Source organism: Drosophila subobscura, chromosome A, assembly GCF_008121235.1.
Source record: "Drosophila subobscura isolate 14011-0131.10 chromosome A, UCBerk_Dsub_1.0, whole genome shotgun sequence".
NCBI lineage: Eukaryota > Metazoa > Arthropoda > Insecta > Diptera > Drosophilidae > Drosophila > Drosophila subobscura.
This window is the reverse complement of record NC_048530.1, coordinates 1441655-1453447: the sequence shown is the minus strand read 5'-3', so window position 1 is coordinate 1453447 and position 11793 is coordinate 1441655. Positions and strand designations below refer to the sequence as shown.

The window sequence follows — 11793 nt, the reverse complement described above, 5'->3', positions numbered from 1 at the left end:
TGATTTTTAATTGAGACAACTGGGGTATCTCTGGATATTTCAGATACTTGTAGGTATACTTAAAAAACATTAAAATGTTTCGAAGTTGCACAACTGTCCCGTAATATCCGTAATAAATAATCCCTCAATTTCGCTGCAGCCTAAGCATCGTTTATCCAGAAAAGAAACTTTTCATTGGGTACACCCTTCGTGAGTCTCCGTGGACTCTATAATTAAACTTTTCTAGACTTATCACAATCTGAAATGACTCTGTCTAAATATGGGCTTGAGACTGGAGGTTTGAGGATCCGAAACAGTTTTGAGTTTGTTTTTGTGGGCACTTTTGTGGGGATCAGAAGGGCAAAGACTATCGCCGTCTATAGCTATCAAAGGTCCACCAGTTGGCAAGTAAGTGAGACGCTGGCCACCATCTGTGAGTGGCCTCATCCATAGCCCCACACACACACACTGGCAGACAAGTCGAATAACAGACGACACGAAATCGAATCGATAACGATAATTGATGATGATAGATTAGCATTAATTATTACAAATAGATTATTCATACTGCCTAGGGGTCGTGCATAAACCCCGTGGACACTTGATGGTCTCCTCAGTCACTCCTACGAGAAGTGCAAAAAACAAAAAGCAAAACAGAAATCAGAAATAGCTGAAACAAGTGTCGCCAGTTAATCTTGGGCATGGCCCAGCTACTGGCATCAGTATCAGTGCTGATTGTTGCTTTGTTTTGATGCCAATAACAATTTGGGGCGATAAGGACCACACACACACTGCCCGACAGCCAAACAGATAGACAGACAGAGAGACGAGATCTGCGATCTGGGGACCCACAAAAATTTCGCAACGTGTGCAAAAAAAAACGCACCGAAACCGGAGCAGCATCCAGGCACAAAGTTCACAACATTCTTGTGTCCGTGATAGTGTCTTTTGTTACTGCCACAAAGACTATTCTCTGCCCCAAACAAAAAATCCATTTTTATATGTTATTTTGATCAGTCGATCGGTCGCATTGTTTCGTTATCGTCCAGTTGTGGCCAGTTGTAAATTGTTTTCAATTTGGAGTTTGAGCTATCCATAAATTATTTTGTTTAATTATAAATAGATAGATTCTAGTAGTACTTAGTCTGGAGACAGCGTACGAGTATACAGCCCGAGTCGTTATCGCCAGTGTCGCTCTCGCTCTCGCCCTCACTCTCGCCCTCTCTCTCTCACTCTCTATTTTTGATTTTGAGATTTAAGTGCTGGCCTCTTATCAGTGCGAGTCCCAGTCCCAGCGCCAGCATAGAGACGGGCTATAGAAATGTTCCAATGACGCGATAATAAACAATTATTTGCACGCCATACGGGCCCCAGCTGCCCGGGCCCCTGGCGACGAACTTTTGCGAATAGCGGGGATACGGCCAAAGGGGCCGACACAAGTGGCTTGAACTAGAGAAGGAAGGGAGCAAAGGGGGAGGAGAGATAGGTAGGCACAGGCACAGGGCGGGGTCTGTGGCGATGTTTTGATTATACGATCCTAAGTACAGAACGTCAGGCGGAGAGCCAACGAACGATCGAGCGAATGGCAAACAGTAAACAGGCGAAAATAAACGATTGTCGAAAATAAATATATATGTACATTTATTGATTATTTCACGGATCAAGTGGGCTGCTCGATAACTTTCACCACCCCTTCATCACCATAGAATAACACCAAAAAAAACCCCCCGCACCCATTCGGCATGCAGGTGAGTCGGAAGGCATCGATGATCATAAAACATTTGATCGAGCTCCGGCGCCTGCGATCGAATCGATTTGGCTTAATGATGCCAGACTTGAGGCAGTCGAGAAGTTTGTGGAGTACACTCGAAAGTCAAGTCAATGTCTAGTTTCTATAGAATTTCCTTGCATTCCAGGAATTTCTTCAGCTGACAACAGCCCCCCTCTAGGAGGGGGTGGACTTCCATTAAATGGAATAAATGTAAATGCAAAAGATTGCAGATTCCGAGAATTGCAAACGTACAAAGAACTCGACACGAATTACGAATCGAATCGAATCGAGTCGAGCCGATAAGGCCCAACAATTGATTCCTAGTGCTGACCCAAACTGTTTGACCCACCCACGCAGCCCTCGTACCTTTGGCCCAGCCACAGGCCCATGATAGCGATCTTCCCTTTGCCTTTGCCCCCTTCCAAGGCAATGGGTTGGCAGCTGTTACGCATACGCCTCGTGCGCACCATCCAGACAACAACCGAAAAGTGCGAGAGCAAAGCTGGCCACAGAGAGTGAGAGAGCGAGGGAGCGAGAGAGAGCTCGGGCCACGAGCCGAGCGATGGGCCGATTGAATTTCGGTTCGACAGCTCCAAGATCAGCTCCAAACGACTGGCAACAGTTGTCATTTCATTTGGGTTGGGGCGAGCGAGCGAGCGTCACGTTAGCTCTTGGCATTAACCGTTCATACACACACTTCGCGACGAGTTTTGAGTTTTTCCGCTGTTTTGCTGCTGTTTGCTGTTTTGTTTTTCTTCTTATTTGCATTATTTTTGTTTTGTTTTGTGTGTGCTTCTGTCTCTGTTGGATCAGAACTGATCAGATCAGATCATCATCTGCGCCGTAGAACAGCTTCGACGATCAGTTCCATTTGAGATCCGTAAACAAAAAGCGACGCGATCGCGACAACAAGCCGCACTCGACGCTTTCCAAGTGATCCGCACAGAAGGAGGCCCAGCCCAGCCCAGCCCAGCCATGGAGGTGTACACGTCGGACAGCTCGGACACGGATTCGCGCGAGCAAAAGACCATCGATTTTGGCCGCATGAGTCTCGATCTGGGAACGCTCGAGGATCACCTGACATCGCCGCAAAAGGCGCTGCTCAAGTCCAGCGGTGACATCGAGACGATGCTGCTCAACCACAATCGACTGGTGGGCCTGCCCCGTGTGCTGCAGCAGTTTGCCAACCTCAAGGTGCTGGATCTCAGCTCCAATGCGATCACCCAGCTGCCGGACGCCATCTGCCAGCTGCCGCTGGTTACACTGATTGCCAAGAACAATCTGCTGACCAACTGCTCGCTGCCCAAGTCGCTGCTGGCCAAGCAGGCTGGCGTCGGTGGATATAGCCACGGACACAGCACCCTCAAGGAACTGAACCTCAGCGGCAATCAGCTGACCTATTTCCCCGAGCAGGTCACCGAGCTACGGCACCTCAAGTATCTGTATGTGGGCGGCAACAAGATCACGGGCATCTCAAAGGACATTTGGAAGATGCAAAGGTAAATGGCCATAGAACATAGACCATAGAGCGCACGCGTGCGATCGCCTGTTGCCAGGCGTCTGGCCTGTCCAGGGGAAAAAGTCCAAAACAACTAGTACAAGTATCGCTCTGCCGTGCCCTGTCCGTCTGTCCGTTTATTCTGTGTATGAGAACTGATAACAAACAGCCCGCGAGAGACCCAAGGCACTTGTGAGTGGAGTGGTGTGGCATGGAGTGGAGTAGTGCGGTGGCTGGTGGCTATGGGCATCGTAAATGCCAAATCTATCGAAAAACACGTACTCGACTCGGACTCAAATGATTTCGATGTGCTCGAATGCCATAAAGATACGGTCCGCCGTATATTAATACAATAATAATAAACAAAAAAAAAGAGCAAGCAGCAACAACAATTCCACAATATCAATGGGAAAACAAATTAAAAAATTGGAATTAGTTATCAGATTACCCGGACTTTATGATGAAATTTGCAATGTTATGTGGGTTAGGAGGGGGTTACTTTAGGGGAACAACGGGAAGATGTGACGCAAGAGGAGCCATACCATAGTATGGGCTGCAGACATAGAAGATCTTTTCTTTGTCTTAAGTGAGGAGAGAGATGCTTTTGCCTTCACCTTTTATAAATATACTCTGCATTCGCTCTCTTTCTTTCTTAATCAGTCTGTCTATCTATCTGTCTGTTTCTCTCCTATCATTCGCTTTGTGCAGTGTTGAAATCGATACATTATGCGACAGTTTACCATTTGTTTACACTGACAAAAACAGAACTTGTTTGCTTGAATTTCCTTTGTTCAAGATCAGATCGAATCGCTTAAAGATCGTTGAGAGATAATATTGATCAGAGGTATAGGAATCTTCTTATAGATTGCTCTGATTACCATCCATTAATAATTCTTTTCCCTCTTTTTACTCTACAGTCTTCATGTGCTGTCGTTGGGCGGCAACCTTATCAGCGAGGTGCCCGATGCTGTTGGTTCACTCAGCCAGCTGCAAGCACTCGTCCTGTGCGACAATCTCATCGAGAATCTGCCGATGAGCATTGCCCGGCTGAAGAACCTCAAGTCGCTGCTGCTGCACAAGAACCGTCTGCGCCACTTGCCCAAGGACATTGTGGCCCTGAAGAACCTCACGGAGGTAGGTCCACAATCCATCATCTATCACAGACCTAAACTGAAGCCTTTTGTCGTTCTACCAACAGTTGAGTCTGCGTGACAATCCGCTGGTGGTGCGCTTCGTACAGGACATGGCATTGAAGCCACCAACTTTGCTGGAGCTTGCTGGGCGCATTGTGAAGGCGAGTGGCCAGCGGCCCGGACCCTATGACATACCCCGAACCCTGGCCGAGTATCTGAACAGCGCCAACTGCTGTGTGAATCCCAACTGCAAGGGCGTGTTCTTCGACAATCGCGTGGAGCACATCAAGTTCGTGGACTTTTGCGGCAAGTATCGCGTACCGCTGCTGCAGTACCTTTGCTCATCGAAGTGCATCGAGCATGAGGAACCGGCACGTGGCTCCAGTGCGAGCAGCAGCGCCGCGAGCAGTGCCAATAGCGGGTTCATGATGCGCAAGGTGCTGCTGGGCTAGGCCGTGCGTTCGGCCCCCCGCCCGCCTGGCCCCTGGCCTGGACCTGGACCTGGCCCTGGCTGGCAGCAGGAGTGCCATCGGAGCGTCGTCGGTGGCTGGCATCGACCGGATATCGATATCGGAGACGAAGATCCATTCGTTTATAGGTCGCGGCCCAATGCCACCAACTCCAGCTCCAGCTCACTGGCACTGGCACTGGTTCTGGCTCTGGAGTTTGGCGGCCGCTTGGGCCCGGCCCGCGACCCACTGGCTCACTGGCATCCCATTGGCTTTATCAATCGTTAATCAATCGTTAACGAGTCATCGTTCGCTTTGTCGGTCTTGTTGTTATTCTTCTTTGCCTGCACGTTTGTTTGCTGTTTGCTTCCACCTCTTACCACCCAACCCCTCTACCCCCAACCGCAGATACCGCACATACTACTGTATAAACCATCAAATACCAAAGAAACGATCGACAGAAATATGCCATTCATTTTGGAGGGTCTTTTGTGTGGGAGAGAGTTTCAGCTGAAAGTTCCCATAACTTCAGCGACTGAAGGAACATTTGCTTGCTGTTAATGTAACCCGTCATGCGGCAGTGCCCCCTTCTATATTGTATATAGTGTATAGATAGTTTATTTTGTGTTCAAACTGCTCAAGACATCCACGGCTCGTGACATGAAGCACACCTAAAAATGTCTGGATTGCCAGAGATTACCAGAGAATGATTATAAAAAAGGACACTGGGCACAGGACACAAACACATAAATAATAGGATGATTGGGTGATGGATGGGTGTCGTGAAATACATCCCGAATATCTACGCATATTGCAACAGAGTATTGGTCTAAAAAGTATACATTGACGAGGATCGACGTGTGAGACGCTTCTTACGCGTCACAACTTTTACCCGGTACTAAGTGGGATATCAGCACCTTAGCGATCTTTTAGCTCGCACCCCTACCCTAGAGCCGCACACTGCACGAAGCAGACTTTAAAATGAGAGAATGTGCAAAAAATAAAAAAGCTGCAAGGGGTGGGGGCTAGCCACTGCAAATGAATGTCGTCATTCTTGCTATAATCCCTATAAATTCAGTGATCTGATAGATACGGATATTCTCTACGGAATTGCGTTTTTACTTTTCTCTTATCTTTAAAATTGTGGCTGTGGGAGATTTTCGCTCTTTGTGGGGGCTGGGCCTATTTACTCTATGAGTACCGGGTATAAAAAGTACATAAAAATAAGACAACGGACAGTGATTCAGAGAGCCGTTAGTCACGAGTGTTCTGTTACACATGAGAGGAGTAGCACGAGGATGATGAGATGAAGGAGGGGAATGGAATGATCGTCGGCGTCTAGTATTGGATTTCGAGCAAAACAACTACTTGTGGCCCTTTAACTTTCCACTTACAACTATATGGAGGATATTGACGAATATCTTCTATTTGAGCGACTGAGGGGAAGTGTCTGAGATGATTGATATAGGATCTGGGATGTGGCATGTGTTAGGTGCTGTCTTATATAGCTAATTATGTATATGGATTAGTATGTTGTTATTAGTCGCTTGGAATTGGCATGGTTTACTGGTCCATCACCTCCTGGCTGGTGTCGTCCACCTCCATGGCGGCCATATCGTCTTTGGCGGCGGCTGCGTCCTCGGTTACCATTTCGGCGACAGCTGAGGAGGAGGCAGCCTCCTCGGACATTACCATCTCCTCCCCGTCGGCTGCCCCAGAGGCTGCTGCTCCTGTCTCCTCATCGGCCGGTGTGTCCTCCATCGGTTGATCGTTCAACGCGAGTGCTGGTGGAGTGGCAGCTGTGGCTGCCTCCTTGGTGACTTCTGGCGGTGTTGGTGCAGGCTCATCGTCAGCTATGGCTGGCGAGAGAGATTTCGGTGCGGCCTCATCTTCCTCAGCATCGGCATCGCCCTCTGCTGGATCAGCTTGATCAGTGGTCTCAGCGGGCTCGACGGGCTCTTTGTCAGAAGCTTCAGAAGCTTTCTCGGCAGTCTTGTCGGCCTTTTTCTTATTATCGACGGCCTCCGATGAGGATGGTTCGGCAGGGGCCAGCGGCTGCTTCTTGCTAGCGGCCGATTCGGTCTCAGTCTTTTCAGTGTTCCGCTCCTTGGCGTCAGCGGTTGCTTCGGCGGCGTCAGTGGCTTTGCCGGCCTTACCGGTCGGTGATGCCTTCTTTGCCGATGCTAGTTTGGGTTCCGGTGTGGCAGCCTTTTTCGCCTGTCCCTCTTTCTTGTCCTTTTTAGTGGGTGTAGATGCGGATGTTGACTCTTTGTCCGCAACTTTATCAACGATCTCCTTTTCGGCCTTGGCGTTGGCATGGGCTTCGCCCTTTTTATCGTCAGCTAACCCATCCCCCTCATCGGTGGCAGACTTGGTCTTTGGCTCGACTTTCTTGCCCGTCTTCTCGGCTTTTTCGATTTCCTGCTTCTCAATGATCTTCTCCGGCTGCGGATCGGCAGCATCACCGACTTCGGCTAGGGCATCGGCATCCTCGTCCTCCTTCTCATCGGCAGTTTCTTTGACGGTTGCCTCTGGCGATAGGCCGGCGTCTTCGTCGTCGTCATCGTCTGGGCCACCAGTGGGGTCACTCTCGGGAGAGGCTTCCTCGTCATCGTCGTGCTCCTGCTCCTGCCCCTGCTTTTGTTTGGTGCCATTGAGAGCCTGCTTGGCAGTCTTCGCATCATCCTCATCATCCTCGTCGGGCTCTTCGATCTCGGCTGCCTCCTGGGCTGCATCAGCATCGGCATCAGTCTCGTCCTCGTCGTTTTTATCATCATCCTCGTCGGCGTCTTCCTCGGCGTCCTCGGATTTGGCTTTGGTGGCCTGCTCGGACTCACCGGCCTCGCCCTCATCCTCATCTTCAGCGACTGCGTCGGCCCCATCTCCCTCGAACTCCAGCTTGGCCTTCTTCGCCTTGGGCTGGATGGCACCCCCGTCCGAGCGCGGGCAACTAGCCTTGGCAGCACCTCCTCCAACGCCACCGCCACCGCCAACGCCACCACTACCACTGCAGCCCTCACCACTGGCCTTGCCGTTGTTGAAGTGACCCGCCGCCGCCGCCTCGTTCTCCATTTCAATGTCAATGTTGACCTCCAACGAGAGATCACCATTCACCACAGAGTCCAGGGAGTCGCCGTTCTCGCTCTCCGTACGCTTACGTCCCGGATCAATGGTGCTGACCACTGCAATGGGAGGGGGGCAGGATGGGGATGAGAGTCATAGAACGCTTCTCGGTATCACACACACTTACCCAGTATATTCTTCTCCAGGGCTCGCATAAACTTATCGATGCGCGAGTACTGCTTCCGAGGATCGATGAGCAGCTCACAGAGTCGCTGTACGGTGAAGGGAGCCGCATTGAACAGATCGAGTCTCTCCAGCAGCGACGATTTCATGGTCTCGTAATTGAAGGGATCCACATTCGGATAGTTTGGTATCTCTGTTAACAGCAACAACAACGACAACAACACACAGGGAAATGGATTATGTGAGGGGCCACTGTGCATCAAGAGGATTGTGTTACCTTCAAGCCGTGGTGAGTCCTCATTGAAGTGCTTGATCACGCTGAGCAGCTTCTCGCGGAACAGATACTTGAGGCTGGCCCACTTGAAAACGGTGTCCCCGGTCTTGGCCACATACTGCAGATAGTCCTCCAGCTCCTTGGGTATCTCCTTCTGCTTGAGGCGTGTGAAACGCTCCAGAATTTGTAGAATCTCCTCGCTGTTCTCCATAGTGACCATCAAATTATTGAAGGGGCAACAACTGCAATAGTTCGAGAATTCGATAAAACTGCAGATGAAAAACCGTCCGGCTGGAAAATTTTTCTCGCATTGAGGTAGACACACAAAAATCCGACACCAAAAACCGAATCGACTGGAGTCCGAGTTGAGTCGGGCCCGAGTGGAGTCGAGGGATTTTTTTTTGCGATTCAGATGCCGGTGTGTAGGTATGCGCCGAATCAGCGGCTGCCGCAATGCTGGCGGCGCCGGTTGTGGCAGGCAGCAACAAGAACAGAGAACCAAGCTCAACCGACCGACCGACCGGTGACAGAAGAGACTCGACTGACTCTCCCTTCAGAGCATCTGCATCTCATTCGGCAGCATTGAGAACGGGCAGATTCTTGGTGGAGTGGAGGATTCTTCGAATACAAACAAGTTATGCCGCTGCACTAACGCACACACACGCACACACAAACAAGTAAACACATGCAGATACATGCACATGTATGCTGGAAAAAAAAACGGCAAACCCTGTCGTCTGGGTACGAACGAGCGTGTTTGCATTGGCAACTACCTCCGTTCATATTTTTTTGGCACATTTGCCGCTTGTTGCAGCTATTGTTTTTGGCATCGATTCTGTTTGAGCTTCTGTTCTGCCGGCAAGGCCGACACTCATCTGCTGTAGAGCTTGGAACATTTGTTTCACTCCCACCGGTATCCACAAAGTGCATTTGTCGTTATTCTTCTCACCTGCACTAGCTTGGCCGCTGCTGCTTTTTTTATCACAGAAAATCAGAATCCCCAAAACGAAAAGTTAGGTTGGCATCAGTGTGACTGCGGAATTAACGACAAAATATACCGACAGACCCTCGGAAATATACCAAAAAATATACCCTTCCATTTTTAAAATATACTGAAAATATACCGTACATCTTAATAATTTTCCTCGACTTTGATGTTCTATTTTATATTACCAGATAGTTAGGATTCTCAGCGCTAAAACTATAACTTTATCAGAATCATCAATCATTATTACACAAGATTGGCTGATTTTTATGACCTTAATTTATTGGATTGTTTTCAAAATAATGTTGAAACTAAAAGTTCAATAAATTGCATTAAAAAGTATCGTGGGTGGGTATGGAATTTTACGTCATTTGACAATATGTTGCTGGCCAACCGATGGAATAGTATGGTATGGGCCCTTGTGTACCCTATTTTCCATAAATAATATTAAAATTCTATTACACCAGCTGCATTTAAACATGAACATTGACTTTGTTTTAGAATAACATGGTTATAACCTTTTCATATTAAACACCGATCTAACGATTTCTCATTATCTATAATCTGCAAAATTTCGCGGATCTCAACGTTGACTTACCAACACAGATGGAATGTTTTTGCAATTCGAGCATATCCATCCCTTCTAGGGTCCTAAATGTTGCTTATTCCTGGCCCAATTAAACGTAAGTGGGGATGGAATAAAATTCACTTGGTGCTAGAGAGAAATATCCCTCAAGAGAGAGAGAGAAAAATCCCTACGGAGAAGAGAGAAAATCCTCGAGGGACATATGAAAAACATGCGTATGTGAGATTTGATACCCTATATTCTTGAATATACCTTAAACGAGAAGGGACGTGTGAGACGCTTCTTACGCGTCACAACTTTTATACCCGGCACTCAGTACTACATCTGCACCTTAGCGGTTATTTGTCAAATTTTACATTTTTTCTTCATCTGTCATCTACATCTTCAACACTACTCACGCCAACACGCTCCTTTCGCTCGCCACCCTCCCCTAGAGCAACACACTGCAGAGTCAGGACAGAGACGCGGCAGATGCAGAGACGTGTCAGAGGCAGAGGCCACAAACTGCGCGAAGCAGAGTGTGAATGAGAGAATGTGTAAAAAAACAAATATAAGCTGCGGGACGGGGTGGGTTTAGCCACTGCAAATTAATTTCTTCATTGTGGCTATAATAATGATCCAATCGAATTCCAACTTGGTGATCTGATAGATATGGTCATTCCCTACGGAATGGCGTTTTAGTTTTCTTTTATCTTCAAAATTGTAGGTTTGGGGGTTTTCGCTATTTTACGGGGGCGGAAGGGGGCGGTGCTAATTTTTGAAATACACTGGTTTCAGTGTGAGCATACAGAAGTCTGGAGCCAAAATTTGGTGGCTTTAGCTCTTATAGTCTCTGAGAACTAGCCGACAAACAAGACCGACGGACGGACGGACAGACAGACATGGCTCAAACGACTCGGCTATTGATGCTGATCATGAATATATATACTTTATGGGGTCGGAAACGTTTCCTTCTGTGCGTTACATACAACCGTTATTCGCACAAATACAATATACCCTAATTACTCTTCGAGTACCGAGTATAAAACGAGAAGGGACGTGTGAGACGCTTCTTACGCGTCACAACTTTTATACCCGGCACTCAGTACTACATTTTTTCTTCATCTGTCATCTACATCAACAACACTACTCACGCAAACACGCTCCTTTAGCTCGCCACCCTCCCCTAGAAACACAAACTGCAGAGTCAGGGCAGAGTCGCGGCAGAGGCAGCGGCAGAGACGTGTCAGGGCAGAGGCCATAAACTGCGCGAAGCAGAGTGTGCTGCTATAAGCTGCGGGACGGGGTGGGTTTGGCCACTGAAAATAAATTTCTTCATTGTGGCTATAATAATGATCCAATCGGATCCCAATTTGGTGATCTGATAGATATGGTCATTCCCTGCGGAATGGCATTTTTAGTTTTCTGTTATCTTCAAAATTGTAGATTTGTGAGGCTTTCGCCCTTTTGCGGGGCGGAAGGTCGATTAATTAACAGTCTATTTATGACCTTTATGTTTTTTGCACTCCAGTCGAGAGCCCAGTGCCATGGTTTGACTGGAATTTCATTGTAAATTGACGCAAAATAAATTCCTTTTGTTTTTGATATTTCCTTGTATTCATTGTTCCAATCCGCCTGAACTTTTATTTTAACTTTTCTTATTACTTCATCGAATGTTAGGGGTAAATTAAATAGTTTGCCTACATTAGTGGCTGATTTGGCAAGTATATCAGTCTTTTCATTAATGGCAATGTTCTTGTGACCGGGTATCCAGTGCACAATAAAGTTGCTCGTGAAGGAATTGTCCATGTTGAGGTGGATTTCGTCTGTTAAGTATGAATTTGATTAATTTCTCTTCAGAGCCTTTAAGGCGCTTTGACTATCGCAGAGAAT

General features: G+C 47.9%; 2 protein-coding genes across 4 annotated transcripts; one reads left to right on the top strand and one right to left on the bottom strand.

The window, feature by feature from the left end:
- Positions 1 to 2547: 2547 nt before the first annotated feature.
- On the top strand, positions 2548 to 4861 carry LOC117903466 (leucine-rich repeat-containing protein 58). Its single transcript, XM_034815514.1, has 3 exons — positions 2548 to 3249; positions 4166 to 4382; positions 4447 to 4861. The coding sequence occupies exons 1-3, from the start codon at positions 2726 to 2728 to the stop codon at positions 4831 to 4833; spliced, it is 1128 nt and encodes a 375-aa protein (XP_034671405.1). The 5' UTR covers positions 2548 to 2725; the 3' UTR covers positions 4834 to 4861.
- A 1377-nt stretch (positions 4862 to 6238) lies between these two features.
- Positions 6239 to 9392, bottom strand: LOC117903464 (serine/threonine-protein phosphatase 4 regulatory subunit 2). 3 transcript variants are annotated; one of them, XM_034815512.1, is made up of 4 exons: positions 9300 to 9392; positions 8354 to 8592; positions 8081 to 8269; positions 6239 to 8012 (listed from the first exon to the last, which is right to left on the bottom strand). In XM_034815512.1, exons 2-4 carry the CDS (start codon positions 8568 to 8570, stop codon positions 6394 to 6396), a joined length of 2025 nt encoding a protein of 674 aa, XP_034671403.1. In that variant the 5' UTR covers positions 8571 to 8592; positions 9300 to 9392; the 3' UTR covers positions 6239 to 6393. The 3 variants fall into 3 exon arrangements, with proteins under 3 accessions (XP_034671403.1, XP_034671402.1, XP_034671401.1); XM_034815511.1 differs by having other exon boundaries at positions 8354 to 8589; positions 9300 to 9352; XM_034815510.1 differs by lacking the exon at positions 9300 to 9392 and having other exon boundaries at positions 8354 to 8672.
- Between the last annotated feature and the right edge of the window lie 2401 nt (positions 9393 to 11793).